At 42.0% G+C, this 27,592-nt stretch overlaps 1 protein-coding gene across 2 annotated transcripts in view; it reads right to left on the minus strand.

Moving 5' to 3' along the window:
• CHRNA1 (cholinergic receptor nicotinic alpha 1 subunit) overlaps positions 1–24,387 on the minus strand; it is a 28,614-nt gene extending 4,227 nt beyond the window's left edge. Inside the window, exons 1-9 of one of the 2 annotated variants that reach the window (XM_054971886.1) lie at positions 24,239–24,387; positions 23,358–23,535; positions 19,519–19,661; positions 18,455–18,499; positions 12,436–12,545; positions 8,679–8,874; positions 7,348–7,585; positions 6,261–6,484; positions 4,940–5,179 (exon numbers count right to left, since the gene is read on the minus strand). In XM_054971886.1, the coding sequence (XP_054827861.1) occupies positions 4,940–5,179; positions 6,261–6,484; positions 7,348–7,585; positions 8,679–8,874; positions 12,436–12,545; positions 18,455–18,499; positions 19,519–19,661; positions 23,358–23,523 (1,362 nt within the window). In that variant the 5' untranslated portion in view covers positions 23,524–23,535; positions 24,239–24,387. The remainder of the gene's footprint in view (positions 1–4,939; positions 5,180–6,260; positions 6,485–7,347; positions 7,586–8,678; positions 8,875–12,435; positions 12,546–18,454; positions 18,500–19,518; positions 19,662–23,357; positions 23,536–24,238) is intronic. The other variant, XM_054971887.1, reaches the window with a different exon arrangement.
• Positions 24,388–27,592: the final 3,205 nt, after the last annotated feature.

The following is a 27,592-nucleotide window of genomic DNA, read 5'->3' on the forward strand; positions in this document are numbered from 1 at the left end:
CAACAGTTAATATCAAATTACAATCTTATAAGATATTAAAAAGTTGGTATCTTACTCCAAAAAAATTATCAGCTATTTACTCTCACAGTTCTTCCTTATGTTGGAAAGGATGTGGGGATACAGGATCATATATACATTGTTGGTGGAAATGTCATTACATAGAAGAGTTCTGGAATACAATCTTGCACCAAATCTTTTTGTTAACTGGCTACAAAATACCAAAGAAACCTGAGCTGATATTTTTGAATCAATGGGATGATATGGAGATCCCACCAATTTGACGAGACCTCATCAATATCTTCTTAATGGCAGCAAAAAATTCAATTGCTCTAAAATGGAAATCACATACTGTACCGACAATTACCAGTTGGTACTCTAAAATATGGGACCATTTTTTATTTGAAAAAATCAATGACGGAATCTATCAAGCTGAAAATTTCCCCCAAACAACAAATTTTATGGAAAAAGGGTTCCCCTTTTTTGAATACATTTCTAAAGAAAATCTATATCCTCCCAATGAAATATGCCAAACAATCCAGAATCTATAATCCAAAATATATTAGATCAGTCAACTTGAATTTGTCTTTCCATATTTTACTTTTCTCTGTTATGTAGTTTTCAACAATTTACCTATGTCGTATTTCATATTGTAAACAGTTTTGTTAATAATTGAAATAAAAATCCCCCCCCCCAAAAGTCTAGTCATTTGGATCTCTCTTAATTAGAGGGAAAATAATTCTCTGTTATTGTAAGTATATTGCACGTGGGAACTTGCGAGTAGAATGATGGCTTTTGTTATACTGATTGTTATAGTATAATATTGATTATTTTTTCCTCTAGTGATTGTTCTCTTTGAAAAAGATGTTTTGAAACGGGCAATATTGGGATCTAGACAACCTGTTGAGGACTTATTACTTAAGAGGAATATTATTCATCATATTGACCTCACAGGACTGTTGTGCTTTGACAGAATTACAATCTTCTGAAGAGAAGTATCACTGAATAAATTCTTTCTCCCTGCAAGTTGGATACACGGTGCTTTGGAACTGGCAATTATTGAAAGGACTTGTGTACATGGTGCTCCCTTTGCATTTGCACTTTAATTTTTATGTGCAATATATGAATAGCACTTTGGGCACCTTGCACTTTACCTATTGGTACAGTATCCTGATGTTAGCACTGGTATGAATGTTATTCCAACTGTTGGGGATGATTGTTATTAAAATTGTATTGTTTGCACATTGATCTCCAGTACTGTGTGGTTCTACATGCTGGTTGTGATATATGTTACTTTACTGAGTTAGTAAGTTGACGGTATTTTTGGTTTTGCTTGTCTATAGTACCGTGTTCTCTCTATTTGATTAACCAATGGAATGGCAGCCTACCCTTTTTGGTGAGACTGTCAGCATCTTCTAACTACTACTGGTTATCCTAGGAAAACACTGAGGGGCATAGAGAAGGATGCTGAAGTGTGAATCAAACCCACTGAATAGAGTAGGGTTGTGCCAGGCAGCCTCTTTGCTCCAGTGAGAGGGGGCAAGTGCAGCAATGGTACAATGCCTTTGGAAGTGACGGCACAATGCTCTAGGAATTCCCTGATCTCTATGTTAAAAATAGAGATTTGGGGAATTCTTAGAGCTTCATTACATCACTCCCAGGTACAACCGGGTGATGTTGCTTCCCGACTCTCATTTTTGCTCCACTGGAGCCAAGAATGGCAGCAAGGGCCAGGATCTAGGGCCAGGAGATTGCCAGCTAAGGAAGTCCATCTGGTAAGTCTAGAACAGAACATGACAGAAGTGTAAGCAGAATTTTAATTAGAGCACTGCTGCTGATTTACATTACTTGAAGGCTGAAAAATAACTACCACTGAGCTTTTCCCACAGAAGGCTAGCGATCATTCCAAATTTCCTCTCTCAACTATGTCAGCAGTCTTCAGGTGGCTCATTCCAGGCCTCTATATATCTACCATTTTTCTTAATATTTTTTGGAAAGACCAGCTGATACTGCACATGCACACAGAGCAAAGTGGTACATATCTCCTTCCTCTCTTTGCATATACATTGAAAAGAGTAGCAGGACAGACTGACAAAATCACTCAGCTGTGGACAGGATTTCTTTTTAGTACAGGCAGGTACCTGACTCTGCCTATCACATGACAGTAATGTTTGGTGACTTCCTCTCCATGCTTGTAGTAGATAAGGCCACATTCTGCTTCCTGGGGTTAAAATACAGTTACCAGGCCTCCTGCTATGGTGGCAGGAAATTGTTTTTAATAAACACACTGCTGTTGAATGAGGTGCGACATCACTTCTGAGGAAAACCAGGAAGTTATGTCATGTCACTCTAGGAATCTAGGATTCCTAGTGTGATATGATGGCGCTTTCAGATTTTCTAGAAAGTGATGTGATGGCATATACAATGCTGCCCCTTCCTATGCTCCCACACCCAAGTTCCCGTGCATAGTTGCATGACCTGACAACGCTAGGTTAAGGGTGCGTCTCGGATCTGGAAAGGTTGAAGGCCACTAAACTATGTTTAAAGTTCTTCCCCCTCTCTAATGGCAATTGTCAGAGGGCACTGATCATCTTTAGCCTTCTGTAAATTGTTTTCCAGCTGGCTGATTTCGTCTTAAATTATATTGCTGCACAATTTGGTTTGACGTTTGCCCACAAGGGGGAGCCACATATTTGCATTGCATCCTTCGGTTAAGTTTTGAATAGAAAGTGTGAAGAGAAATGAATAAGAAAGGTTTCCACAGTGATAATAAAGACATATATTTTGGGGGGTGAATACCAGCAGCAACCGAAAAACTGAACACTTTAAATCCTTGTTGCTCAGCTATAGGCTTCAATTCAATAAGGAGTATGATAAGAGAGCTTGACTGTTTACCTCGCTCATTGTTTCAAATTAATCTTCAGTTTTGTAAATCAGCACCTGCTCTTGACCTTGTTCTTCTTGCTTTTAAAGAGACATTTGATATGGTTTTTCTGTTTTCAACTGAAGGTTGCCCACTCGCCCTTCTTCCCAAACAAAACCAAAGTTTTTTTTTCAACAGACTTTACTGAATCTGCAGCCCCTGTTTATGGAGTAAGCATGGATCCAAACACACTGGCTGAGGTAAAAACAACTGGGGGAAATTTGTAGGGAAGGTGACTGGCAAGAGAAGGCTGAAGCACTCCTGAGTCTCCTACATATTCTAATACAAATTTCACTAACAGTCCCCGTCCCCTTTTTTTGCAAAAAGGCCTCAGAATGTCATTACTTGCAACTGTGGCATAATGTGTTGTTTGCTCCTCAGAGATGCCAACACGGGAAAATAATAAGCAAGAAGTTAAGGAGAAAGTTCATTCAGCTAATGAGTGATGCTTTGTTTTCCACAGAAGGGCAATGAAATGTGCCGCTATCATGTCCATCCAATGGGTTTTGATAATACAGTACTACAGGGTTATTTTTGGCAAATGAGTTGGTTTCGTTGGCAGTTTAAAATGGCCAGTGCGCAGACAATTAATCCCACACCTGTTTGCTAGTTTAAGGCTCGGCGTTCTACACACGATCACTTGTGACCCTGTAAGAGCCAGCCCAAAGGTTTTTTGCACCCTAGGCAAATTGTGACTCGGTGCCCCCAGTTCAAACTTTGATACTTTCATTTATAAGAAATCATATATTCATATTTTTAAGAGAGAAAAGAAATTCATGTCCATCTAATTAGGTACCCCTTAAAACCTGGCACCCTAGATGACTGCCTAGCTCACCTATAGGCAGGGCTCATTTTGAGGGGGAACGTGCAGGAACACAGTTCTGGCGTTTCTCAAAGAGGTCACATGTCAGGTGGCCCCACCCACCTGACTCTCGGCCATTTTGGGCCCATTTCAGCCTGGATTGGGGCCAAAACAGCCCGGCTCGGGCCTCTGACAGGTGGTTAATCATTCTCCCACTCAGCAGCGGCCCGATCCTGACCATTTTGGGCCCCTTTTTGGCCATTTTCAGCTCCTTTTTGCCATTTTGGAGCGAATTTCGGCCTTGAATGGCTAGGATTGGGTCCAAAACAGCCAGAATAGGTAATGTCAGGGGGTGTGGCATATTCAAATCAGTTATGCTAATGACAGACTTCCGGTGATGGCAAGGGGCGTGGCATAAGCTGATGAGTTATGCTAATAGGTTATGCTAATGAGTTCCTCCAGCTCTTTTTCTATGAAATGACCCCTGCCTATAGGGTTCGGTTGGACCTGGATCCTGCCAGGATCAAAATCCAGCATGAAGGATCTGATTTTGTGAAACAGATTCACCATGCATGGGACCTATACACACAGCATCTGCTGTTCCTGTTCTTGTGGAGGCTCCCAATAAGAGATTGCTGTAATTGTGGCAGTACATAGCTATTGCTTTGTATAGAATCAGTGGTGCATACATTCCACATCTCATCAGTCCCTCTAGCCTGTAAACCTGCCAGCAACTCTCTGTGCTCCTGGAGGCAAATTGTGTGTGTCTGTTAAGCACAGGAACTATGCCCTACTTGGGGTGTTGGTACTTCAGCAAGTAAAATATTTATCTGGCTTATCCCAAAAGAATTCCATTTTCTGCGTGAAGACAAAGGGTGATTCTTCAATCCAGTCTGAATTCTTTCCAGAACACTACTGCTAAATGTATTAGCAAGAATGTTTCAAATGCCAATATTAATGTTCCACAAATCATTTTACCCATCTCTGTAGTCATTCTTCTTCTATGATTTTGGCATATGAGAAAACATATCCATTCTACTTCACATTTTAGCAAAAGCCGATGTGACATTTGTAAACATTAGTAATTGTCCTTTTAAAACTACATTAAAAGCAGAACAGGAATACAGAGTATACATTGGAATTGGCACTGTACAACAGGAGATTAGTGTTGCATCCAAATAAAGTGAAGGTGATTCACTTAAAGAAAATGTTCTTACATTGTTAGATTCTTGGTCGGACTTCATGGTTTCAGCAATGTATTTGATGCCTTCAATAGCACTTTTAACATCTGGATTTTTCATAAGGGATGGCTGGAAATTCATTGCAGTCGGACCTTGCTTGCCAGAGATTTCAGATATATCAACGTCTTCAGTAAAAATGCTTTTTTCCTGCTTATTTCTGGAAGGCCGTTTCATCGTTGAGAAAAACATCAGGTTTGGAATTGTATTGATGAAAATCTGGAAGAAATGAATATTTATTTTACAAACAACGGTTTTATCAGGAAGAAAGCACAGAGCAAGGATTCTATCATTTTATAATGCCAGACTAAACTATTTCTGTTTGACAGTTGGACTTCTTTACACGCGCCGTAAGTCAAGGTGGTTGAGGGAACATCCACAAGACTGCCACAATTTTTCACAAGTTAAGGCTTTTCCATACCAAGTTTTTGCTGCAGCTCAGCTTCTTAACTGCATTGGGGTTTCCCCTTCCCTTACACACAACATTGTTTGCCAGCTGTTGTTCTCTCAGGTTTTTTTCAAGTTTTCCTCATATTTTCTTTGCCACCTTTGCAGAGGTCTTAAAAAACACACGGAAAGCTTGTGGTGTGTGTGTGTGTGGGGGGGGGACTAGAGATCAATGATCTGTATCACTTGACACATTTAAGGCAACCCTCATAGAGGTGGATGATAAAACTGAGCAAACTACCAGCTTTCCACACGTAAATACTGGTGCCCCATTGAAAACAGAAAAGAACGAATGTGGCACAATGTGGTGATGGGACTGGTCACAGTTTGTGTTGTGTCCTGTAAGCCTGTTAGTGCAAAGGTACTATTGAAATGATGTTTATATTTTTAGAGGAGGAATTAAAGGCCATGGATGCAGAGCCTATTCTTTTATTTGCTGTAATAATATTGATGGTCTCTTATATGATCTCTGAGGGGGGTGGGGTTGCTTCATTGTGTGAGGGTGAAATCATTTGGGGCCTTCTCAGTGGATGGAGATTAGTAACTGTTCCTGGACTACACATATGAGGGGGAAAAATCTACTTGCTGTTGCACCTTTGGTCCTAACAGAAACGGAAAACACATAAAGGGCTATTAAAAGGGTCACGTACATTATTGTGCCTCTTAGGGATGTGGAATATAGTCAGCACTCGAATCCGGATCCAAGTATATTGTTTATCCTCGATACCCTTTGGAATGTCCTATGAAGGGTTCTTCTAACATCATCAGCTTCAAGATAGCCTAGTACTAAGGGGACTTTGGGGGGAACCTGTGAAATTGATTTACAGCTCTGCTAAGGAGATCGTCATCTCACCTTCCTCACCCATTGGGGCATAGTATGGGTACTCGGGGAGCGGTGGTGGGTGTTGATCACAATGACGGTGATGATGATGGAGGTTATGACGAATACCATGGTAAACAGCATGTATTTGCCAATCAATGGCACTGCGCTGGAGGTCGAAGGAATGAGCTCCACAATGACCAGAAGGAAGACAGTCAAAGACAGCAGCACAGAAATGCTCAAGGTCATCTTCTCGCCTACAACAGGGAGTAAAAAACATTTATGAATTAGATGAGATGCAGAACAGGGCGAGAGAAGATGCAGATAGGCACAAAGAGGAGGCTGCCATGGGGATAGGGCTTTCTTGGGGGTGGTGCCCAGGGCTTTTTTTCAGCAGGAACGTGGTGGAATGGAGTTCCGGAACCTCTTGAAAATGGTCACATGGCTGGTGCCCCCCCCCCCCCCGATCTCCAGACAGAGCAGAACCACAAGTGACAAAAGGCACAGATTGGACACTTGTCTGCTTCCCTCAGGTTTTGATGGGAAATGTAGGCAGGTTGGAGGAATGCTGGACAAGTGACAGTTGAAAAGTCCATTGGACAGCAGTCAGAGAGCCAAGCTGTGAGACTAGGATGCCTACATTTCCCATCAAAACTTGAGGGAAGCTGACAAGTGTCCAATCTGTGCCTTTTGTCACTTGTGGTTCTGCTCACAGAGGGGAGTTTAGATTGCCCTCCGCGCCGCTCAGCAGCACGGAGGGCAATCTAAACTCCCCTCTGTTTGGAGATCGGGGGCGGGGCCACCAGCCATGTGACCATTTTCTCTGAAGGTAGCCCCCTGAGTTCCACCACCTCTTTTCCCAGAAAAAAGCCCTGGTGGTGCCACAACTGAATCGTCAGCATCCTTGTTAGAAGGGGACATTTTACCTTAAGGAAAAAGAGGAGCTAAATTTTCACAACGGTATCAAGAATTCAGATACTCCAAGCATGTCTCTCCACTTGTAAATTGCTTTCACATAAACTCATAAGACTCTAGATAGATGACCAAAGACATCCAGAAGGAATAAGATTGTTTCTGCCTGTCAATCACTTATAGGGTGGTGTATGTAAAATGCACGTACCTGAATCTGTGGGCAAGTAAAATACTAATCCGGTTAAGAATGAGAAGAGAAGGCAAGGAATGATGACATTAACAATGAAGTAGAGGGGCAAACGCTGCATTAGGAAGTGGTAGGTGATATCCAGATATGGAGTCTCAACGCAGCAGGCATATTCAACCGAGTGCTTCCATCCCCGATAATCTTTCATGATCCATTCTCCACTTTCCATAAAGTTACTCATGTCTGGGCGATCACTTTCCTATGAAGAAAAATAAACTAATCAACACTACCACATTATACTGAATTTGGTTAAAATCCAATACTGTATTTCTGGGTTGTTAACAAATCAATGCTTCAGTTTTGTTGTTGTAATACTTCACTGTTTCTGTGTGGAGCATTTAACCCAGTGATCCCCAACAAGATGACGATGGTTGCCCATCTGCTTCTTCCTCAAAGCAAAGAGCTAAATCTGGCCATGCTCTACCTCATTGGAGGTGCTTCAGAAGATCCTAGAAGGCATTATCTTTTGGTCTGCTGGGAGTAATAGAATACCTATTAGGAAAGAGCTTGGCTTATCATAGGAAAGTGCCTGGCATGGAACCTCCCAACATAATTGCCTCCCATGGCAGCCATTTTGTGACTGGTCCTATCTCCTGTGGTAACCATTTTGTGGTGGCATTTCTCAAAATTCCATATATGACTGAAAGTTCAAAAATCTGAGGAGAGTCACACCATGGAACAGGTATCACAACAAGAAAAGAGCCAATCCTGACTATTAAGGACCCCAGACTTATGTGCCTCATATAGAAGTAAGAAAGGAGGTAGGAGCATGAAAAGACGTTATGAACAAGATTTTAGATGAAACGCTCTAGGAAAGCATCTCTCTAAAAGTATATCAGAAGGACTGGAAGCCTCTTTCTCTGAGTGTTGGTATGTCTGCTTTATTGAATTCCTACGCGTTTCTTAGTACATTTTCTTTATGAGACTCTAGAAGAATCTTGTGCAAAATAAATGATGCTATCCCATCTTCCACAGGTCTGATTCTATTTCATTAAGCCTCCAAAACAATTTAATAAACATATCTTAATTAGTGCAGCTGCTAAATATTTACTGAACTAACAAACCAGCTTAGCACAGGCTCCTTACCTTTGCTTTTACAAAGAGTAGATCAATATTGTCTACTCTGACAGCTGTCCCGGATCTCAGGTAGAGATCTTTCACATTACCTGCTACCTGATTTATTATCTGGAGATACCAGCGATTGAAGCAGATGCTCTATCACGAGCCACAGCTCTTTCTATTTTGAGCCTGGCCTCTGACTCATATTCCTAAATTGCCAAGACTTCTCTTACCGGGTTGATGGCAACCTTGGAGCCATCATAGGTCCAGGTGCCCAACTTCATAGAACAGTTCTGCTCGTCAAATGGAAAGTGGGTGACTATGATCTCACAGTAGCTTTTGAATATGGCAGGAGGATTCCATGTGATGCTGCCTGTATAGTCCAAGAGTACTTTAGTAAACTGCACAATAGCAAACTCTCCATCCGCACTGTAAATGGAAAGAAAAAAAATGAACATCAGTATTATGAAAAATATACATTTTAATACAGATGGATAGCCCATCCTTATATTCCTTGACCCAGTGTCAGGAATGTCGGAAACAGCATGCTGGTGTAGGGCCTGTGGTGGCCATCTTTACCAGAGCAGGAGTGGGTGATATGTAAGTCAAGTTTCAGTTTCAAAGACAGGAAAATTCACCCTGTGGAGGCAAATTATGCCTAAGGGCAGGATCAAGGTCGAAGTGGACCCTTTCTCATGTCACATTTTTCCCCAAAGCAAATATACACAATTCATTGAGTTAGGCCTCGTATAGAGGGAATTTTAGAGTACAGAACATGCACAGTCTCCATAAACTTCATATATAGTATAAATCTCACCCCCCCCCCCAAAGTCTATACCACCTTCTGGAAATGAAGTCAACGCTTTGGTTACTACAGAAATTTATTTAGAACCTGCTTTTCTTGCTGAGACTCAAGAAATGTTACTATATTGTAAAGAAGCAACACAAAGGTATTGGCATCCCCCAAACATGAATGTAAAACAGCTGCATATGTGGCAGCCTTACATATGTTTTCCTGTGGTGGAGCTGACATATTTGTGGTTTCCGTTATACAACACATTACTTACAAACAGAGATGGGTAGAATTCTCCAGTTTCTTAAAAAAAAAAGTTGCATGGAGCCAGATATTCCATTTAGAATTCCACCTCTGTTCTAGACTCTCTTCCATATTTTAGCCCCCAACCCCCAATTTCTTTTTCATTGGTAAAGCCAGTAGATTCCAGTAGTTCCTAAGGCCTCCCTGATATTGTGTATGTGGTACCATGCGTCCACGGTCCACATAGGTCTCTTGCATTACACAAGATTTCAGGCCAAGAGGCTTTTGTGCATGTGCAGGAACGGCCTGGACCATCAAGAAACCTTTTGAACTTGCACCAAAATGCACCATCTGTATGTCTGAGTTTCTGGTTCTGTTCTACTGTAGGCAGAATTGTAAACCTAATTCAGCTTAAAGCAGAATTCAGTGGCATCCTTCCTTACAAATATGGTTTGTATTTAGGAACAGTGTAATGTAAGAAGCAACTCCAAGGGTGGAATTCAGGATCAATCAGCAGGCCTGCCCTATCTAGTTATTTTTAAAGGGATGGTTCTTATCTCAAGCTCTCCTTTAATCTTTGATTTATGTTTCGTTCTCATATTTAACCTTTTATTTGTATTAGGTTAATGGAATACAGTAAAAATGTTTAGAAAATTACATTTCAGTTTATTTTTTTATTTTAATCAAACCATTCTTGCTTTGTGATCATGGCACATTGTTGTACTAGGCAGGATAATGATAGATTTATAGCAGTGGTCTCATCATCTGTGGGTTGGGTTGTTAGACCAAGTCTGGATACCAGTGAGAGGGTTGCGGAGTGGGGAAATGGTGGAGGGGAGTAATGTTGGCTATGTTGCAATGTCGTTTCCATGGAAAACCTAGAAGTGATGTAGGGTAGCTCTAGGAATCACTGGAAACTCTTTGGTAAAGCTGCCATAGTGAGAGGCCTAGCAGCTGTACCTGTGGTGGGGGCTACCTTCTTGTGAGTCAGAATGCCCCCTGCAAAGTAGCCCTATAGCTCAGACACAACTCATACAGCTATAAAAAAGAATTAGAGAAGCTGAGGAAGCAGGTAAGCTGTGAGAGCCGTTCCTGATTGTGGAAAAAACTCCCATCTGAGGCTCAGAGGGGCATGGCCAGTACTGAAATATGCACCATCTAGTGTACAAGAGAAGAAGAGTGCATCATTGTGGTGTGATTAGGCTGTCAGACTAGGGTGTGGGAAGCCCAGCTTCAAATCACTGTGCCATGGAAGGTTGCTGGGTGGCCTTGCACCAGTCACACAAACGCTCAGCCTAACCTATCTCACAGTGTTGTTGTAAGGATAAAATAGAGGAGAGGAGAATGATGTAACTTGCTTTTGGTTCCCACTGGGGAGAAAGGCAGGGTACAAATGAAGTATATGAATAAACAAAAATATGGGAAAGCTAGTCAGATAGGGATGTAATAAGTCAGTACTTTCTTTCTTCTGCTAAATGTCATTTCCTTGTTTGTCCCCAGAATGCAATCCTCAGGCTTCCTCCCTGCTTCTTCTTAAGTTCTTCATCTCTCCTTTCTTTCTGTTGGTTACCTCTCTCTCTTTTGTATGGTTGTTTCCGCACGTCTTAAGGTCATGCAACACTCACAGAACAAGGGCATCTTCATGGCACGATTTCTGACATCATCGCGCCACGATCCCGTTTTCTTGGCGCGATGATGTCAGAAATCATGCCATGAAGACGCCCTCATTCCGTGAGTGTTGCACGATGTCAGGACGTGTGGAAACGACCAATGTCCCCTAAATAAATTGCTCTGTTTTTCTTTAATTGGCTTCACTTCTATGCTTACTAAATAGTTACTCTGTCAACAGTTGGAACAGTGGCTTTCGAAAGGAAAGCCACTTTCCTCCATCAGCCCGTTAAGGCTGCCATTTTCCCTGCATTTTTCCCTATTGAGCTACTAGCTTTGTATTGTTATAACAATTACCAATTTTTTCAGCCCTTAAAGAACATACTGAGAATGGGGAAAATCTGGGGAAACGGTATTAGGATGCTGGGGAAAAAAGGTAGTTTGGAAAGGAAGACAGAGAAAAACCTCTGCTTGGAAGTAGTCAAAAAAGCCTTGTAATTTAGTTACAATCATGGTCTGGTCATCCAAACTACGGGTATTTCCCATTACTATGTATGGATGTGAAAGTTGGATGGTGAAGAAAATTGATTTGTTTGAAATGTAGCATTGGAGGAGAGTTATGTGGATACCATGGACAGCCAAAAAGACAAATAAATGGGTACTAGATCAAATCAAGCCTGAATTCTCCCTAGAAGCTAAAATGACAAAACTGAGGCTATCATACTTTGATCACATCATGAGAATATAAGGTTCTTTGGAAAAGTCAATAATGCTAGGAAAAGTGGAAGGCAATAGGAAAAGAGGAAGACTTAAAACGAGATGGCTTGACTCAATAAAAGAAGCTACGTCCTCCAGTTTGCAGGATCTGAGCAAATCTGTTAATGATAGGATATTTTGGAGGTCTTTCATTCATAGGGTCGCCATAGATTGGAAGCAACTTGACAGCACATAACACGCACACATATGGTCTGGCTGGTCTATGTATCTGTGAGACAAAGTGTCTAATCCCAGATCAATGAGACAATCTTTGGATTCTTGCAAATGAAAGCATAACGAGGAAATGGGGGAGGGGCACATCCCACATAGAGCAACATCCTGTTTCCATGTTTGTTTTCAGATCTAAAACCAAAAAATATCTTTGGGGCCTGGAAAAGTACAGATAAAGGAATTAGGAGGAACTTGAACATCCTCCCCATTTTTCTAAACATGATTGAAGCATCTCTTAGCTGCTCAAGGGGAAAAAGCCCTAATCGCCATGATTAGATATTTGCATACTTGGATTGATAGTCTCCCTTGTTGTGTGAGCTGTGCATAGAATTAATTTGTTAATCAACTATCCAACATACTTGTTATACAAAACAAGATCCGGATGCCAGATCTTTTCAGACGAGATGCGAATTTGTTTCACGCCACCGTAATCTTCTGGTTTCCATTTCAAATTTACGTCAGTCCATTGCTAACAAAGGAATTGCAGAGAGTGAAAACCTATTATTGCTGAATGCTGCCCTGATGTCGAACAATTATTTATACTGCGAAAGCAACCCTGTGAACTTATTTTATTACCCAGTGTGTTGAAAGTAACTGGTATAATAAGCAGAAACCAATTAATATGGCCATTTCTCTTTTGAGAGAGTACCAATTTCTGGTCCATTGTAAGCAACTCTCCACAGTAAGCATAAATAGTGAAAAAGGAACGCATCAATGTTTTTATAATTATCCATTACCCCTGGGCTGGAGACAGCCTCTCTCGCTGGTAGGGCTGTCCCATTTCCTGATGGGCTTTAAAGTAATGAACGGAAAATCCAATTATTACCTCATAACCCACACAAATTTCTGCAACTCTGTTGCCAAGCCCAAACATCTCCATGCATTTTAATGTTTATGGTTTGCTATCATCAAGCATTAGCTGAATATTAATAATTATTTTTAAGTTCAGAAGCTTTTGCCTATTTATAGGGAGCAAATAGTATTTTCTGTAAAACACTTCTTATTCTCTTTAACCACCTTACTGTAGTAGCTAAAGGGATCTATTATCAAAATAAAGTTGCATGCGCCCTACCTCCTCATGCGGTGAGAAGTTTCTCAGGCAGCGCATCTGAGTTTGGTATCCTTTGCATGCTGCAATTTATGCCGTTTTTCTCCAGTTTGCTTTATTTACAAATATACAAGCAGAACAAAAGAGGCTACAGGGGAGATTTGCTACACGTACAATTTCCCCAGAGAATGACTGATCAAATGATATAATAAATGTATATGGGAAAGCCAAACCCAACTCATGTTTTATATGTGCTCACATTTAAAATAGTGGGGGTGGGGGGAGAGTGCAAACTGGCACTTGAATGCATGTAGAGTAGGGTTCCCAGCCTCCAGGTAGTGGCTGGAGATCTCCTGGAATTACAACTGGTCTCCAGGCCACAGAGATCAGTTCACCTGGAGAAAATGGCTACTTTGGGGGGGTAGATGCTATGGAATTATGCCATGCCAAAGTCCTCTCCCTCCCCAAACCCCACTTTCTCCAGGTTTCTCCAGGTTTCACCTCCCAGATCTCCAGGAATTTCCCAACTTGGAGCTGGCAACTCTAATGTAGAGGCAGAAGGCGTTTCATCCTCCCCTCCCTTCCAACCTGCATGCTTTAACTAGCAGAGAAGGACTTTGAAGGGAAGGTTATTTGTCTTACTGCCCGTTCCAGGTTTCTGCCTAGGCGACACATGAAATGGGAAATGGAGGTTAAAAACGTTGCAACAAAGGCCACAACCGTTGCCTAATGCGAAGTCCTCTTGCTTCACTGTGACACTCTGGGAACCACTTATACAAATATTGTATATTCTGTATACCATATGAAAGTGCAAAAGTGCGATAGTGCAAAGTGTCCAATTATATAGTTAATAAATTCACAATACAAAAATACACAGTATAATCATATCCAGTACACATATCATTAGAGAGTCCTTGTAGTCCGTACAGTTCTTTCCATTCATTTAAAGTGCAAAGTGTCTATTTTAATAAAAAGCCGGAGGTGGAGAGTCGTGGAGAGGTGTTGTATCATTCACAGTCCACTAATTTGAATTAATTCAAAAAACGCCGACGGGGGTGTGCAGGCAAATGTCATTAACCCGTTTCGTGAGTGGGAAACTCACTTCATCTTGGGCATGAAAAAAATTCGGACTGGACACACTGTAAACATAAAATACAATCAGCAAGTACACACATAATATTACATATAAAGATTCCATATAAAAAATTCAATACACATTCACTTACAGTGTGTTACAAACTCCGGATGCGCTCTCCTACGGCTTATGAAGAAGGTGGTGCTAACGGACAGGTAATTGGTAAGATAATGACTGTGTATATATCTCTCATTTAGGGCCGAATCAATCAATGTTCTATCTAAACCAATTGCAGCTGGAGGAAGATCCGAGGGACCCCCACTACTTACAGTAAAGCCTCCGGTTCTCATAGGAAGCAAGAATAGACGATCTCTAAATTTAGTCCATGCGGTGAAAGAGTATTAAGTTGAAAAATCCATTTAGATTCCAACTGCATGAGTGTTTTACCTATGTCCGAAGCATATGGACGATCTAGATGTTCAATGACAGAGACCTTAAAGTCGTGGTGTGAGTGTTTACACTGACGAAAATGGCCAACCAAAGGTGCTTCTAATACTCCGTTCTTAATCCTGGATATATGCTCTTGGATTCTTGTCCTGAGTGGGCGAATGGTACTGCCTATGTATAGCAAGGGGCACTGGCATTGGATAATATACACCACATTTACTGACTTACAGTTCGTAAATTCATGCCATGGAAAGGTATGGGTCATCAAAATCTGATCTGATGGCTACCCCATGACTACAAGATGCCCTTCTTTCACGTGGCGTGCAAAAACCGTCTACTCATTTTCTTCTCAATATATTAGACATCATACTGGAGAAGAATTATTTCAGATTTAATGACGAATTCTATTTCCAGCTGAAAGGGGTAGCCATGGGTTGCGCGGCCGCCCCTAGTATCGCGAATATTTTCATGTCTTCTTTGGAGAATCAATGGATATTTAATGAAGACTCAAATCCCTTTAAAGAGCACATTCTCCTTTACAGGCGATACATAGATGACGTCATAGTCTTGTTAAAACAAGAAGGGTGTGCTGAGGAACTGGGCAATTGGTTCAATTCTTGGCACCCGGCGATCCAGTTTACCTGGACCGGAAGTACTGACAGCATAGATTATTTAGATGTTACCATCTATCGAGAGACAGATAATAAACTTGCGGTGCGCCCCTTTAAGAAAAACACGGACCGTTGTGCCTATTTACACTACCAGTCCTTTCACCCAAGAAGCTTACGGGACAACATCCCCGTGGGCCAATTCTTGAGGATAAAACGGAATTCCACCAACCCATATTTTTATAAGACTGGGCACAGGGAGTTGGGGGAGAACTTTGCCACGAGAGGCTATCCAAGTCAGGTTATTGAACGAGCTAGGACACGCTCAGATGTAATTGACAGGGGAACTTTATTGACATCTAGACAGAGGAAACTGGATGATAAAATTAAATGGGGATTGGAATACACTCCCCTAGCCCCTAGGATTACTTCTATCATAAGGCAGCATTGGCACCTCATAGCTGACGTCCGTGGGTGTGAATCGGGACTGGCAGTTGGCTACAGAGGGACCAAATCAATCAGAGACATTCTGATTAGGTCCGAATTCTCCAGCACCCCATCCACGCTCTAATATACCCAAGGGCCACTTTGCATGTGGCACATGCAATGTATGTGGTCACATGGTGGGGCTTGATCAGATTTTGACGACCCGTACCTTTCCACGGCATGAATTTACGAACTGTAAGTCAGTAAATGTGGTGTATATTATCCAATGCCAGTGCCCCTTGCTATACATAAGCAGTACCATTCGCCCACTCAGGACAAGAATCCAAGAGCATATATCCAGGATTAAGAACGGAGTATTAGAAGCACCTTTGGTTGGCCATTTTCGTCAGAGTAAACACTCACACCACGACTTTAAAGTCTCTGTCATTGAACATCTAGATCGTCCATATGCTTCGGACATAGGTAAAATACTCATGCAGTTGGAATCTAAATGGATTTTTCAACTTAATACTCTTTCACCGCATGGACTAAATTTAGAGATCGTCTACTCTTGCTTCCTATGAGAACCGGAGGCTTTACTGTAAGTAGTGGGGGTCCCTCGGATCTTCCTCCAGCTGCAATTGGTTTAGATAGAACATTGATTGATTCGGCCCTAAATGAGAGATATATACACAGTCATTATCTTACCAATTACCTGTCCGTTAGCACCACCTTCTTCATAAGCCGTAGGAGAGCGCATCCGGAGTTTGTAACACACTGTAAGTGAATGTGTATTGAATTTTTTATATGGAATCTTTATATGTAATATTATGTGTGTACTTGCTGATTGTATTTTATGTTTACAGTGTGTCCAGTCCGAATTTTTTTCATGCCCAAGATGAAGTGAGTTTCCCACTCACGAAACGGGTTAATGACATTTGCCTGCACACCCCCGTCGGCGTTTTTTGAATTAATTCAAATTAGTGGACTGTGAATGATACAACACCTCTCCACGACTCTCCACCTCCGGCTTTTTATTAAAATAGACACTTTGCACTTTAAATGAATGGAAAGAACTGTACGGACTACAAGGACTCTCTAATGATATGTGTACTGGATATGATTATACTGTGTATTTTTGTATTGTGAATTTATTAACTATATAATTGGACACTTTGCACTATCACACTTTTGCACTTTCATATGGTATACAGAATATACAATATTTGTATAAGTGGTTCCCTGGTGTACTTGTTTTCCCTCTGCATCTGTCGTTCCATGGTTGCCCGTAGTTTTTCTCACTATGACACTCTAGCAATCTCCCAAAGATCATTACAGTGAGGTATGATGTCACTTTTGGAAGTGGCAATGCGTGGCGTCATGCAACGCCTGGCCTCATGCCCTAAAGCTCCTACGAGTTGCCAGCCCTATCCAAAAGGAAAGACTCCCGATAAGTATGAGCCTCTAGAACTTTTTCCCACTTAAAGAAGTGGGGAGTCCATAACATTACCATATGCACTGGTTTCATATATTGCCTAATAGTATCTTCCTTAGTGTATCAGTATGCCAGTTGTGGCGAGAAGTGTAGTGAATCCATGCTGAAAAGTATCTTCTCATCCTTTCAGAAATATAATGTTGTTAACCTCAGCCTGAAGCATAGAATATCCCCCAAGAGAAGCAAATAATAAAACTTTGGATCCAATGAGACACTTCTTGGGCATGCCTTTCTTTTTTTCTTGGGCATGCCACTCTTTACTTTTTTTAACAGCAGTATGCTCCATGCCATATTAGAAGCTGTTTCTGAATGTTGTTTTGCTTTCAAAAGGGTTTTGCTTTGCACCACAAAGGATAGGTTTCCATTTGAAAACCACTTTGGGTGCATGGAACCAGTTGCATGTTTTGGGGGAGTGGGGGATGACAGTCAAATCTGTGTACTACTTAACATTCAGAAAACTTTGTGCAGACTCTAAAATTTTTTTTTCAGCTTTCCAACAGCATAATACAATAATGTTGGCAAAGTTAAATGGTACATACTTAAAGTGTGTTAGAAATTCTTCTTATGTATATACTTTCAAAATCGTCATAACTCAAAAAAATATCAAGACAGTCTCTGAAGCAGAGGACATATTTTGTCAAAATGGAACCTTCCTGCATTTAGCACAATGGTTAGACTCTAAGAACCACAAGCAGAGAGCCACTCAGAGAACAGATCTTTCCCACCTCCCACTTCCTGGTGCAGCCCCTTTCACTTTCCAAAAACTCACACCTGGTATCTCAAGAATAGCATGGGATACAGGGCTGCGGGAAGGGGGAACATCACAAGGGGCAAGTTGAGTTCAGTTCAATGTATTTGCTTATAATCAGGGCTTTTTTTCTGGGAAAATAGGTGGTGGAACTCAGTGGGTTGCCAGCACAGGGGGCAAATCCTGACGGGAGGTGCTGCTCCTGGTACCACATGTGCATGCGAAAAGTGAGTGCACGCTTCCTGGACTGCACAATGACATCACTTTGGGTCAGCTGGAACAAGGGGGGGAGTTTTTTAAAGTTTAAATTGTCCTCAGCGAAAATAGTCACATGGCTGGTGGCCCCGCCCCCTGATCTCCAGACAGAGGGGAGTTTAGATCGCCCTCCACGCATGTGACTAGGCATATGACCATTTTCCAGCCATGTGACCATTTTCAAGAGGTGCCGGAATGCCGTTCCACCATGTTCCGGCTGAAAAAAAAGCCCTGCTTATAATAAATGGTTTACTGTCAATGATAGCAAAGAATTACCTGTTTCAGACGCACATTGGTTGTTACTATTTGATTCACTTCATCCTTAAGAAAACAAAACACCAAAATTAAAGGAAAAGAGTAGAAATAAGCAGATACTATCCTGACCTGGATAGCTCAGGCAAGCTCGATCTCATTAGATTTCAGAAGCTAAGCAAGGTTGGCCTTGGTTAGTAATTGGATTGGAGATCTCCACTGAAGACCAGGGTTGCAGAGGCAGGCAATGGCAAAGCACCTATGTTAGTCTCTTGCCATGAAAACCTCAACAGGAGTTGCCATAAGTCAGCTATGACTTGACGGCACTCTCTACCACTACAGGTGGATATTTAAAAAAAATCCGTTGCTGGTGTTTTCCCCCCCTCCCTTTGCAGCTCGACTGTTATCAGGAATGAGGAGGAGCATGAATATCACTTCCATCCTACAGTCGCTCCATTGGCTACTCATCAGTTACCGTGCTCACTCCAAGGTATTAGTTATTACATACAAAGCTCTTCATGACTTTGGTCCGGCATACCTACGGGACTGCCTCCTAGCTTTTCGTAAACGATGCAAAACCGAACTATTCAAAAAGCCTTTTTACTCAAATGGGAGGGTTGTATTGTAGGGAAGATGCTTCCCTAATGAGTTAGGGACCATAGAGTTCATCACTATATTGCCTGACATATTATCTGCTGCTTTAAATATGTACTCCATGTGCTCCATGTTGTCTAATGTTAGTCCTAGAATTGATTATGTTCTGCTATTACTATGTCTTTTAAACTTGTATTTATTCACCCTATGGTATTGTTTATGAAATGTCCTTGATACTGTATTGAAATGTACTTGATACTGATTGTACTAATCTCATACTGTGTAATCCGCCTCGAGTCTCAGTGAGAAAGGCGGACTATAAATGACATATAAATAAATAAAATTCTCTTCCACTGTCAAAATTTGGTTGTAAGCTCTCTCTGGTTACGGAGTCTGTTAGTACCATGTACCTTAATCTGATAACACCACAGCAATTAATATTACTCATATGGCTACTAGTATGACTACTGGAATCATTAGTATTTTTACTGTACCACGTTGATCAACTGGATAAGCTGCAGCCCAACCGTAACTTGAACAATATCTCGATGATCGTTAACTGGGCGGACAATGCTGTTATAGTTCTTGAATAAGTCGTCAACAAGACGAGTTTCGTGTTCCGAACACAGGACTGGAACTGTTACAGAGAAACACATAGCAATGCTTGTTACTCTGAAACTGAATACACGGCAGTTAAATGTGATTTCTTTTCCCTGTTCAGTGTAGGACTATCAAAACTGGACATATTTAATCATTTACAGCCTTTTCCCCATTGGCAACTAATCCCCCCCCCCCACACACACACCCATGGATTCTTTGCCTGAATCAGGAATGGGAAAGCCAGTGGAATGGGTTGGAGGCAAACTCACAGTGAAATCTGAAGCAGAGTTATTCCAATCTAAACCCACTGATTTCAATGGGCTTAGACTGGAGCACTCTGCTTCAGGTTTCACTGTACCTTATTAATTCCATAACAAGAGGACCTTGCAGAATAAGCCATTGTCCTCAATGTTTATATTTCTTTGCTGAGTAATACCTCCTTCTGGTAAAGACAGCCAGAGGCTTGAGATAGTTTCTTGATTTACAGTGCAAGTTTGAACAAGCAGTTACTCCTTTCTAAGTTCATTGACTGTGTTTGACTTGGTCCAAATTCACCAGCGAGTGTCTATGGCAGAAGCGGCATTCAAACCTGATTCTCCCAATATCTAGCCCAAACTGTCATCTCACTTCGGGCACCTTTCTGGTTTCTTGCTTTCCTGTTCCTTGCTTCTGTGACATGAGGCTGTGTGCTAAACTATAATAGAGTAAGGACTTAGAGGACTTAGAGTAAGTCCTGCATGTGACTACAGCAGGGATATCCAATCCAGTTGGCAACCAAAGGACTGGACCCTTCCCAAAGCATGCTAAAATTATCTGGACTTGATAGACAGTTTCGACAAAGGGTCCAGCCCTTTGGAGCCTGATCACATATTTCAGGTGCAGTTTGCATCTCAAAATAAACCCCTTCTCCCTGGATCAGCTTTCAGAGAATACAGCACCCCGAAAATACAAAAACTGGCCTTTCTAATCTGGAGGCTGTGTCTTGGTTCCATTTCTAGTTTGGATGGATTTGGGTAGTTTCTGTGTTTCAGACGATATGGATTGAATACGGTTTTCCAGAGAACGTGCTATAACTCAGCATTCTAGCAACAAGATTAAGCTAATTGCCTGCTTGCACCTCATACAGGAGGCACGCAAGATCAGACTTGAACATGATGGCCTGGTTACTCTGCTTTTGATCCTTCTATCTTTTAAGATATTGTAACATCCAGTCTGATAAAGAGTTCTGGCGAGCTCAAAGCTTGAGGAATGTTTTGTGTTAATTTGGTTGGTCCTCATAAAAGCTATTACGTTTCTGGATTTTGTGTAGATCCGTCAGGCTGTTCAACATTTTCCTGTTCTAGAAGCCATCTCTGAAATCCTGACTTTGGTATGTGTTTCCTATGCCAGATTCTCTTTAAAAATCACATTATTTATTAATATTGATTTATTTATTTTAATAGGCTTTTTTTAAAAAAACTAAACAGATAATAATGGGTGACAATTATAATCATAACGATCAAATACATTCTATCTTTCTTCCAGGTACATCTTATTGATCGTTCAGTTTTGTACACAGATTTACAACATTCATCATTGTAGCTACTGAGAATGGGGGAAAGCTGAGGTATTATTTACTTATTTAGATATTTATACCCTGTTTTTCTTCCCAGTGCAGACACAGGATGGATTACAGTCCTCATCTATTTCACCATCAAAACAACAACACTGTGAGGTAAAATCAAAAAGAGTCCAGTAGCACCTTTAAGACTAACCAATTTTATTGTAGCATAAGCTTTCGAGAATCAAGTTCTCTTCATCATCATCATCATCACAGTTCTCTTTGTCAGATGCAGCTGGCAGGGAGAGCTGTGGTCATCGAAGGCTTATACTACATAGGAATTGGATACTTTCACTGCTACAAATGAATACGGCAAACTGACTGCACACCAAAAGGAGATGTTTACATTTCCAAGCAAAGGAATGTTTTGACTGCCTCCACGCTAATTGCATTCTGTCTCCTTGTGATACATGTCCCCTTCTTTCTCCCCTCTCATCCCTCCTCTTCTGTATTTGACCAGTTCGGATCATGCATCTGATGAAGAGAACTTGATTCTCGAAAGCTTATGCTACAATAAAATTGATTAGTCTTAAAGGTGCTACTGGACTCTTTTTGATTTTGCTACTACAGACTAACATGGCTAACTCCTCTGGATCTATGACTGTGAGGTAAGTTACACCCAGAAAGAGTGACTGGTCTAAGGTCACCTAGAGTGGGATTTGAACCTAGATCTCCCAGATCTTAGTCTGACACTCTAGCCACGCATCATGTATAGATATTTTAATAAACAAGTACATATAATCAGGGCTTTTTTTCTGGGAAAAGAGGCGGTGGAACTCAGTGGGTTGCCAGCACAGGGGGCAACTCTTGGCGGGAGGTGGTGCCCCTGGTACCACATGTGCATGCGCAAAGTGCATGCATACTCCCAGGGCTAATGATGCCACTTTGGGTCAGCTGGAACAAGGGGGGAGTTTTTAGAAGTTTAAATCGCCCTCAGCAAAAATGGTCACGTGGCTGGTGGGCCCGTCCCCTGATCTCCAAACAGAGGGGAGTTTAGATTGCCCTCCACGCTGCTCCAGTGGCACAGAGAGCAATCTAAACTCCCCTCTGTCTTGAGCTCAGGGGGCGGGGCCACCAGCCATGTGACCATTTTCAAGAGGTTCCGGAACTCCGTTCCACCATGTTCTGGCTGAAAAAAAAGCCCTGCATATAATCAATAACTGGGAGGAGTCAACAATTAGGAGATGTGTTCCTGATTAAACAATATAAGCATAATATTCCTGTGGAACACTGCATCTGCATTTGTGGATCACTCACAGTGGAAAACCTTCTCCATTACCTATTTTATTGTCTATACAGTGTACCTGCAGCTAAATTTTTGGCCAGAATTCTACCGGCCGCAAACGCATAATCTGAAATCGAGAAGATTGTGTTTTTGTTATCAGACAGTGATAATCATGTATCTTACAAAGTCTCTCAGTTTGCACTTGCAGCCAAGAAGACTATATCTAAGGTGGGACTGAATGGGGTGGTCTCATGATTTCTGGGCTAGCTTGGTCTATTGTATTGTTTTATTTAATTCAGGGGTCAATTAGAAGAAAAAAAGCTTGAAGAACTCATGAGCATAACTCATTAGCATAACTCATTAGCATATGCTATGCCCCTTGCCAGCACTGGAAGTGTGTCATTAGCATAACTGATTTGCATATGCCACCCCCACTGACATTACCTATCCTGGCTGTTTTGGACCCAATCCTGGCCATTCAGGGCTGAAATTGGGCCCAAAATGGCAAAAAAAGGGGCTGAAAATGGCCAAAAAGGGGCCCAAAATGGTCAGGATCGGGCCGCTGCTGAGTGGGAGAGTGATCCACCACCCGACCTGGGCCACTTTGGCCCCAATCCAGGCCAAAATGGGCCCAAAATGGCTGAGTCAGGTGGGTGGGGCCACCTGTCGTGTGAACTCTTTGGGGAACTGCCAGAACTGCGTTCCTGTGCGTTCCCCCTCGAAATGAGCCCTGATTTAATTCATTTTGACCATGATATTACGTGTAACTGCTTTAGCTGACGTGATGTATTGTTTGGAAAATTTGTGATGGCCTATGGCCATAGACAATAAATTTACTATTACTACTACTACTACTACTACTACTACTACTACTACTACTACAAAAATATATAAGCATAATTTCTTACAAGTCTTATATGGAACTTTAATATCGTCTTCACTTTTCCAAGCTTTTTGTATGCACTTATCATCTTGAGGAGGTTCAACTTTCACCATCCATAAATTGCTAGAGCTATTTAAAATGCTTTGCACCAGATAGGGGATCATATTCACTGAATCATGACTGCCGTGCATACAGATGACTCCCTCATAAGAAAAAAAAGTGTCTCCTATTACTTCTGCAGACCGGAAAGGTGTCACATTTCAGAGGGTCTGTGATGACCCCGTGTTCACTTCTAGGTCAACTAACATCGTCTTTTAGGAATTTACATACAAATTTTTGTCACACGTGATATTTTTCAGATAACTCTGTCCTGTTCTACAGCCTGAATTTATGTATTTTCATTTGGGGAGAAGAGAACGGAAATTATGAAATACTTATAATCTCTTAACAGCAATTTAACTGGAATGATTAACAAGCCCCTCCAAAACACATGCTGCTGTCAATCATTTTGGCTTCCTTATCAGAATTCTATATAAATAAATGAAAATATTCACCAGAACTTGTACCTGAATAATGGAATACACTTCAAATCCCCATGGATTTTTACATCATCTTAATACTTGATTGCAAAACAAGAGACAAGAATGGCAGTCTTTAATTTCACTGTTAATTCTCACTGTTGTTCACAGTTAAGAAGATAATTCCCTATCATACTTCACTGCTTATGGTTAGGAGGAAAATGTTCCATGTATACATTTCCTAAGTATCTTGCATTCAGCAGAAAGTTCATAAAGCTATATCCAGAATCTCACCTTAATAAACACATACCCTGCCTTCAAGAATGGCTGTACGACACAATGACTAATAAGCCAAACTAAAATTATGCCACCGGTAGAAATGGTTTACCTGACCCAAAGAGCAGGATAGCTAGACTGCAGAATTCCATCCCTTTTCTTCACCAGCACAAACCCTTGCACTTCTCAAGACTTCACAGTGTGTTCCTGACAAAGGTCTTGCTGTCTCCAGCTTGTGCGCTGGAGGACTGTGACCACTGAACAATTGTTTTATGCCACCTGTTAATGAGAATGGCAGCTGACAGCCGCTGTTCCACTTTAGAAACAGGAACAGTCTATTTTTGCCTAAGTCTCTCCACAGCTTACAGTTGGAATTCTTTTTGTCTAAATTACACATTCCAGGATGTAGACTAACTGGGTCTCTGCTTCTAACAGCGTTTTGGAACACATCCCACTGATTTGCTTACAGATTCTTCTATGTAATATAAACCCTGCCAGATTAAACCAGGGGTCCATCTAGTTCGTCATCCTGTTTCACACAGTGGCCAACCACTAGCCCCGGAAGACCAAGAGAAAGGGCACAGGGACTGAGGCATTTCCCTGATGTTGCCTTCTAGCATTGGTATTCAGAGGTTTGTTGCGCCTGACTGTGGAGGTTCCTTTTAGTCACCACGGCTAGTAGCCATTGATGGACCTCTCGTCCAAGAATCTGCCTCACTTCTTTTTAATGCCATCCATGCCCTTAGCTATTACTGCATCCACTGGTAGTGAATCCCACAATTTAATTACTCACTGAATAAAGAAGTATTTCATTCTGGCTGTCCTGAATCTGTTTGAGTTGCCAGCCTTCAGGTAGGGTCTGGAAACCCTGGGCCTGGACAACCAGTATTGTATAGTGGTTAGAGCAGGGGTTTTTTTTCAGCTGGAACGCGGTGGAACGGAGTTCCGAAACCTCTTGAAAATGGTCACATGGCTGGTGGCCCCGCCCCCTTATCTCCAGACAGAGGGGAATTACATGGCGGGTAATCTAAACTCTCCTCTGTCTGGAAATCAGGGGGCGGGGCCACCAGCCATCTGATCATTTTCGCCAAGGGCAACCCACTGAGTTCTACCACCTCTTTTCCCAGAAAAACAGCCCTGGGTTAGAGTATCAGACTAGGATCTGGGAGAACCAGGTTTGAGTCCCCACTGTGCCATGGAAGCCTGCTGGGTGACACATTCCAAGCCTAACCTACCTCACAGGGTAGTTGTGGGGATAAAATGGAGGAGAGGAGAATTATGTAAGCCACCTTTGGTTCCCATTGGGAAGAAAGGTGAGGTATAAATAAAGTAAATAAAATAAATATCTCCTGTAATTACAACTCATCTTCAGGTGACAGAGATTACTTCCCCTGGAGAAAATGGCTACTTTGGACTGTATAGCATTATACTCCACTGAGATCCCTCCCCTTCCCCAACCTCTGCCCTCCCAAGGCTCTGCCCCCAAATCTTCTAGAATTTCCTAACCCAGAATTGGCATCCCTATGAATCTATTGATTATCAACTTCATTGAATGCCCCCGAATGGTAGTATAACAGGAGAGTTCTTTCCACCCATTTATAATTTTATAAATTTCTATCATGTGTCCCCCTTAGATGTCTTTTTGTCTAAATGAGAAAGCCCCTGACGCTTTAGCCTTTCCTTGTAAAAAAGGTGTTCTAACCTCTAAATCATCTTGATTGCTGTCTTCTGCACTTTTTCTTATTCTGCAATATTGTTGTTCTAATGGAAGGGTGGGGGATTTCCACCAATGCAGACCTTCATTTTGCTCCTCATCTGCTTCCTCAGGAGCAGCAGTTTGGGATGATCACCAATAGACGTCTGGGCATGTGTTGGGTCCCGCACGTTTTCCTGGGTAGTGTAGTCTTACAAAGAACAGTTGCTCAATGTGATTCTCTGCCGGGGGAAGAGTGGTAGGGGAGATTCTCTCTCTCTCTTGCAAAAAGCGGCCCTGGGTTTCCTGCCTCCTGTTACATCCCCCCTGCTTCTGAGCTCCTGGAGGAAAACCTGAGCTGAAGCTTTTTGCAAGGGAAAGAGAGAATCCCTCCCATTGCTCTTCCCCTGGTGGAGAATTGCATCAAGCAGCTGTTCTTTGTAAGACTACACTACCCAGGGAACCTTGTGGAACCCAACACATGAAGAACACATGTCTGATGTCTCATGTAATTTAGCTCTGAGCTGGAGTGAGAGTTGGGGTGCTGGAAAGTTCTGTTCCTCTGATAGAACTGCCTTGAGTTAGTAGAAATTTTAAGAAGAAGCCAGGGCCTAAAATAATATTAATAAAGCAATCCTCAGGCTAGAAGCAGGCCATAAAAACACCTGAAGGAGATGGAACTCCTCAGTTAAAGCCTGGGTAAAAAGAAAAACTTTGGGTAGCAAGGTAGGTGCTCCAGGGGGAGAGCATTTCAAAGAAGAAGTGCCACCACTGAAAAAGCCGTGCTTCTGCTTGCTCAGCAGGTGGGGCAACCCCAGAAAGTTTGCCAACTTTTGCTTAAGAAATTTCTGGAGAATGGGAGCCTGTGGAAGGCAGAGTTTGGGAAGTAGACTTGCCAACCTCCAGGTAGTTCCCTTGGAGAAAATAGCTGGAGGGTGGACTCTGGCATTATACCCCACTGAGGTCTCTCCCTTCCCCAACCCTTGTCCTCCCTAGGTTCCACCCCCTCCTCAAATGCCATAGAGTCTTTCCTCCGAAGCTGCCCCTTCCTCCAGAGGAACTGATCTCTGTAATCTGATCACTTGTAATCCTGAGAGAATTCCAGGATTCAGCTTCACTTTTGTAACCCTAACAGAGAGTAGGAGTTGGGAAGACGATCGCCACTGGCAGGCAGGATGGTACAAGAAGACTCAGTCCTTATTTTCCTAAGTGTGCTTTATTTTTGTAGTGACAAATAAAATAAAAATCCTATGTTGAAAGGTACCTCCTCTGCAGCCAGGGTACCAAGGGGGGCAGGATTAGGTGGACAAAATTCTGGGAGCTCTGGTCCCTCTGGAGTCTGGCTAGTTTAGTGATTTGTCTTTAGGCAATGTTCGCATTGGTCTGGGTGGCATGAAGGGAATCTTTGTTCCCGGGTCTACGATTGATCTCAGCTGCCTTGTCTGTTTCTTCAGCTGTTATTTCTCTCCCCCCCCCCCGCCTGCCCAAACCCCTGTTGGAAAAGTAGTTTGTAGCTTGAGAAAACCTGCTCAAGCAGGCATTTTGCAAGCCATTTTGATTCTGGCCCAAGTGCGCAGCTCAAAAATGGAACAAGAATTTTGAGCAGAAAAAAATTCCTTGTTAGAGCTCCCTGGCTCAGAGTTTACCAGCATCATTCATTGTGAGTCTGAATTGAACTGATTATGAAATTTACTGGGAACTTGGGTGTGAAATGTTAATTTTATGAACATCAAGACAGGTCGCCTTGCTTATTTTTAGACAAAAACTAAGTAA

Source organism: Eublepharis macularius, chromosome 2 (assembly GCF_028583425.1).
Source record: "Eublepharis macularius isolate TG4126 chromosome 2, MPM_Emac_v1.0, whole genome shotgun sequence".
Classification (NCBI taxonomy): domain Eukaryota; kingdom Metazoa; phylum Chordata; class Lepidosauria; order Squamata; family Eublepharidae; genus Eublepharis; species Eublepharis macularius.